The 6,409-nt window shown below is 34.5% G+C and overlaps 1 protein-coding gene across 1 annotated transcript in view; it reads right to left on the reverse strand.

Moving 5' to 3' along the window:
• LOC107082089 (ATP-dependent 6-phosphofructokinase, muscle type-like) overlaps positions 1-2,409 on the reverse strand; it is a 12,766-nt gene extending 10,357 nt beyond the window's left edge. Inside the window, exon 1 of the mRNA XM_015370552.1 lies at positions 2,196-2,409. Within this exon, the coding sequence (XP_015226038.1) occupies positions 2,196-2,280 (85 nt within the window). The 5' untranslated portion in view covers positions 2,281-2,409. The remainder of the gene's footprint in view (positions 1-2,195) is intronic.
• Between the last annotated feature and the right edge of the window lie 4,000 nt (positions 2,410-6,409).

Here is a 6,409-nt window from a genome sequence, read left to right on the forward strand (position 1 = left end):
GCAATACTGCATCATTTGTTTTCAAATGGTTTGCTTTGGACTGTTCGGAACTCTTTTGTTTGTATAAGGTAAACAATTTAAATTATTTTGGTTAAATTCAGTGTGTGTAGTGCTTTGTAAAAGGATTAAACTCATTTGGGGTATGACTAGCAGTTCTGCACATCTTTCTGAAAGTTTTGCACATTCTTTGTACAACCCTACTAAAGTTTTGTCACCTTGGAGGAAAAATACCTGTGGTTTTTAATTTCCAATACTTAAAATGGCCCATTTTGAAGCCATGGTTGTGTGATTGTTATCCTTATATAGGGTGAACATATTCCCCGATCTCAAGTGTTTAGAAGCTTATCTGGTTCCTATCAGTTTTTTTTTATTTTCTCTTCTGCTTTGACAAGCTTCCCTGTCTTATTTGAAGAAAGTATCCCACAGCATAATGATGCAACTACTGTGTTTGTCGATATTGAAAAACTGTTCAGGGTGATATGCTATACTGGATTCTACATACATCGTGTTTTGGATATAGGCCAAAAACTTCAATATTGGTCTTTGCTGACCAGGGCACCTAGGTGTATGGAAAATTGCAATTATTTCCTTCAAGCACTGAACTGATTATTCACAATTTTTGAAAGGCAACACATTTATGGAGTGCACAATCATTAGTTGTCCTGTCACCAGATTCTTCAGCACCTCTTCCAGAGGTTCCATGTACCACTTAGTTGCTCTCTGATTAATGCTCTTCTTGATGACCTTATAATTTTAGCCGCAGTTTGGTTTATTTTGCTGCTGGTTGATGTTGTTTAACAACAGCTCTCATTTTCAAATGATGAGTGGAGAAGAAAAGAGATGTTTAAATGCTTCAATATTGCTTTATAGTCTAAACATACTTCAAATTTCTCCATAATGACCACTCCATGATTGTTTTTTAGTGGGGTAGGATGAACAAAATATAAATTGCTGTATGTCCTATTTTTCTTCTGCGTCCAAATCATGCACTACATTGTGTTGACACCTCCCAACAAAACACATAAAGGTTTGAAAGATTTTTAGAGCTTTGAATGTTTCTGTAGCATCAATTTAGATTCCTCATTTTAAAATGTGTGCAAGTAATAAAATGTTCCATGATAAAGTAAAAAAAAACAAAAAAAAACATGTTCATTTATTTTCATCTTTAAATCATCATTTTTGTCATTCTCTGTCCTGTAAGCTTCCAAGCTAAGGTTTGAGTTCTCTGGACCTGAGAGTTGTGTTGCACTTGCATGAAATAATTTTAGAATGCTATTTTTAGCTCCTATAAAATGTTTCTGAATACAAAACACCAGATAAAAGCAACAAGTGTCACAAGGTGGTTAGTAACACAACAAGGTGGTGTGAGCCTAAACACAGCCGTCTGAGTGGGGGTTACTTAAAGGACAAGCTCTAGATAGATTAACTTTAACGGTGCATCTCCTCTTACAGTCAAAGGAGAAGGGGTATAGGAAGGAAGAGCAGATCTGTCTCACAAATGTACACACAGGAACGAAAGGTCGTGCCTCTAAAATTAGCAGTAATCTTTTTTACTTTCCTAGAAAGAAAGAAAATATTTTTCAAGGAAAAATCTGTATTTAAAGAAAAAATACCATGAAAAAGAGGAGAGGTAAAGGATGTCTGTTCAGATTTTGCATCTTTTATCTCACCGTATTTTTGATTAAGTTCATGTAGTTAACCTAAGATGGAAATCTCAACCTCTCACATGCTCACACATCAGCTGTGAGGGGTCACTGGCAAACCTTTCAAAGGTCATATTGAACATATTCCTCATCAAGTTAAAGGTCAGAAGTCTGCTCTTCACTGTCGTTCTTGCAAATCTTGTCTTTCTTTTACAGTACTTAGCTCTTTGACAGCTGAGAGAAATCGCAAGGGTAATCTATAATAAAAGAGGACCACCTGAACATGGTTATATATTAATTTTTTTGAAGTTCAGTTTATTTTATATATATGTTATTGCTTATTGATATAGAAGCATAAAAGATAAACCAAGATATGATTGACAGATTGAAAATAGTCATATATCGGTAAATGAACTTTAGCTTGGTTGACCACAAGTAATGACATTAGAAGCTCAGCCAAGATCCATTTTCTTACATAACTTAAAATGGGTCAAATGCTCCGGTATCCTGTTTTCCACTCATTTTACCACATTCTGGAAAACCCTCACTTACCCTGGGCATCACCACCAGAAGTCAGCACAGCAATCGCCCGTCCCTCTCCCATCTTAGTGGGGTCGATTTGAACCGTTTGTGCCATGATCCTGGTCCTGGTCTTAGTTCTGGTCCTGGCGTTGGAGCTGGCTGACAGAAAAAGACCCTAACAGTAAATTTCTCTGCAGCCCTGCTGTTCTCTGAAGAGCCCAAGGTGCCTCTGCAGTAACCAGGTCTGCCTGGTATGGAAAGTGAGCACAGTTGCGAAGTGCCCAGCTTAACTACTCGATTGGCAGACATGTAGGCACACATAGTTGTGACGCATTTAGACACAAACACACATACAGTACAGTACACACTGAGTAAAAGTATTAATCACCTCCACCCTTTCGTATTAAAGTACGAGAGATTTTCTTTTTTTATTTGAAAAGTTTGTTAACAATAATGGGTACATTATTACCTCTGAAAAGTTTCAACCTTAAAAATGTTTTTTATTGTAATAGACAAATTGTATATTTTCTTTCTTTTTTTTTTTTTTTTACCATTTCAGGTAAGTTTACTCATTTAGCATTTTGTACTTTTGCAGATAAATTATTTTACCATTTTGGTATTTAAAAGGATGGCTGTCACAGAACGTCTTGTTCTGACAGTGTGTTGGCTCATACCTGCCCTGTTCAAGTTTTGTATCCTCTCCTATGACATTCAGCTTTCTATATTCTTCTCATGGTCTACTGGAAGGAAACATGATTATAAGACTTTACTAATAATAATAATTTGATCAATAATATTTTTGGTTCACCTCATAAGTTGTACTATTCTGCTCCTTAAGAGTCAAATGGCTAAAATTGCCAGTTAATTAATGTACTACTGTCATATGTACTCCTAATGTAAGATGTATTTGATATTTATTTATATATTAAATCATTTCATTCTTCTCTACTTTAGAAATATCTTACTGTATTTCACTAACTCATATAATTATCTAATGTCACTCAGCTCCCTTTTTAAAAGTAGCAGACTTGATTGGCAGAAGGTTATTCTTTGATTTAGAAAATTATACATTTATTATTTTATTATTTTATTTATTTATCTATTTTTTCTGTAAAGCACATTGGTCAGTTGTGGTTAATTTTAATTATAAAGTATTAATGTATCTGAGGGTTTGATTGTGGTTAGAAACTGCTCTATAAATGAGCAGACAGACAAAACTAAAGTCATATCATTTTCATATCATATTCATATCATATTATTTTTACAGTTGGTTAATTCCTCCCTTCTCATTAGATGCCTTTTTTTTTTTTAGAATCTATGGGTCAACAGTTTATTCTTTAAATAGCCTTGAATATATTGCAGTTTCAAACCCTTTTTCTAAAAATTTCAATAATCAGCAAATGGATTTTAAACATTTGTCAAAGAGCTTGATTGCAACGGACGTTTAAAATTCATAGATCCCAGACACAGATAATGTGTGAGTGGCATCTGATTCAACAAGAAGCTATAGTACGAAAAAGGTTGTGAAACTCATTTCTCTATTTAGAAACTGCTTAAAATCCACAGTTGCACATACTTTTATGGTTATTCAGTTTATGTTTTAGTGTGTTGTATTCAGTAGCAAATCTAAGGCATGACCTTCATAATTGTGTGGACATGCCATGCACACTTTTTTTTGTGTGTGTGTGCCCCCATGATTATGTAGATCATCTTCTACTGACCAAAACGTGCAAATGTATGTGTGTATTTTATCTTTACAGCTTTATTTTTATTAGTAATATTTTTAAAAAATAAGCCATTGCACTTTTATCTGTAGTCATATTGAGAAAATATCACGATTTTCCTGTATTAGATGTCGGATCTGCAGAGCTGCAAGTTGCTCTTTCTGTGAGAAAACACTGGCCCCACTCTGCCACTCTGTTCAACTACAAACTTCCCGTATTAAGCTCCACCCATTAACCAATCAATTCTGACCTGCTTTCATATACCTGGTGAAGAAAAGCATCCTGGTACCGCCATGTTTCACTACAGACTAGGGTTAGGATGTAGTTGTTCCAAAAAAATAGGGTTCCTTTGGTTTCTTTGTTAGCCTGTATTACCCGAAACTTGTCTATGTCAGATATCGGGTATTACAGGCTAACAAAGAAACCAAACGACCCCCATTCCGAACAGGGCAATTAAACAAAATCAATTAGCAGGTTTTCTAAGCCATAACAAGGCTTTGTTTCTGGTCCAATCTATAAAGCTTCTAACTAAACGCTATTTCGGACATTTTGAATTGATAAATTCCTGCGTGGGAAGCAAAACGTCTTTAAACTTGGAAACAAAGTCCAGTGGATTGTTTTTTTTTTTTTTTTAGTTTTTTGGAATGACTATGACCTGGAATATTCACTAGCATATGTATCTATGAGCTATGAATTTGAATGTAAAAAAAAATAAATAAAAAAAATCACTTTTCATCTTATCTCATGAGAGCACCTTTATCCACATGTTTGCTACATGATTAATACTGCTTGACAATAAATTTGATTGAACAGGACAGAGAGGATGTTACATTGAAGAGTCCCTCACACAAAGTTTGTAATTTTTATATGTTTTTATTATTTGCTGGTTTTCACTCTAAATGTTCATATTTTAACCAGAACATTTTTTAATTGTGGGGTGATACATCATTAAAATGATTGGCCTAACACAGTTGTTATAGGTCCTTAGTTTTTTTTTTTTTTGAATGGCCTAGTCAAAGTGCGAAAAACTAAACTTGCTCTGGACATTCTCTATGTGGGGTGACTGTACCTGAGGTATTTTCTGGTCCATGGAGCAAATTGTTGTACAGCAGAGAGAGCAGCAACATAAAATACACATATATAATATACATAAAGTTGCATACATATAAAAGCCTGCATGTATAAAGGAAACAGCTGCTTTGGATGAAGGAAAAGCATAAAATCACTCAAATAAAATAATGTATAAAAGCTCCATCTCTATTTGTGCAAAGCTTGTTCAGACATCCACTAAAAGAGCTATAGCTACATACTCACAAGTTCACAAATATTGACTCAATGAAAGCTGGATACAAACACTTGATTCCTCTGAGTTATATTAATAAAACATTTATAAAAATGTTTCTTATTCTTTTGTTTCACATGTGCTAGCTTTGTTTTGGTATATGGCATCAAATGTTATAAAAATGTCAAGCAGAGTGAATACTAGTGCAGGCCATTGTTTTATTTGCAGTCAGAAAGCCCAGACGGCAGTAGATGTCTGTGTCTCGCCTCTTTTAGGCACCTGACCCATCCTGACTGAAATAGACTGTGGCTATCTATAAAACTAAGAGTTGGTCCTCCTCTTCCCCACCACCATCACTATAAAACTGCACAGTCATTCCTGTAACTGAGCATGGTAACATTTACCACATTTGGCTATTTATTATGTCATACCCCAAAATTCCTAATGTATAAAGCATTTTAATAAAAGTAAAACATTTCTTAAATTATTCAGGTAGAAGAAAAAAAAAAGATTTTTATTTATTTTATCGATATTTTAAGATAAAGGCATAAAACACATTCATACCAATGACTTACCATGAAATTTATTTCTGAACCATTGCCACAGACCCAACAGCATTGCAAAACAGAGTATTCCCAGGATTGCAGGAACATCGAGGTGCCTCATCCTCTCCGTGGCTTTCTTGCAGAAAAATTATTGTGGATCTGATCTGTATTAATAGCTTCTATATCACTTCTTCATTGTGGAGTAACAACCCTCATCAGTAAAGCATGCTCAGCATGCAAAAAGAGCCCTTCAGGGTCTGTCACCATCTGCGGGGCTCCGTTTTTTAAACATCAAGTTAAAAAGACAGACAAATTTTTTTTTTTTTTTTACATTTTAATTAAATTTATGCAGAATGAGACAACATTATACTATGTCTGTTAATACTAATACTGCTAAGGCACAACAGTGGTAGGATTTAAAAAAAAAACAAACAAACAAACAAAATTAAACTTAGACAAACAGACAAACAACACTTGAACACTTTCTACTATGAATAACTATATCTATATATATATATATATATATATTCTGTTTCATCTTTCAGGCTTAAATACTGAATCAGAGCTTATGAGTTTGTGGTTCTCTCCTAGATGAGGCCACAAAAAAAGCTGCTACTGCCATTAATGTTTTGCTTTTCTTTCACACATAAAGTACGCCTGACTTACTAAGTGAGGGTTTTGTGTGTCTGCGCT

Source organism: Cyprinodon variegatus, unplaced genomic scaffold (genome assembly GCF_000732505.1).
Source record: "Cyprinodon variegatus isolate N-32 unplaced genomic scaffold, C_variegatus-1.0 Scaffold47, whole genome shotgun sequence".
In the NCBI taxonomy this organism is placed as follows: Eukaryota; Metazoa; Chordata; class Actinopteri; order Cyprinodontiformes; family Cyprinodontidae; genus Cyprinodon; species Cyprinodon variegatus.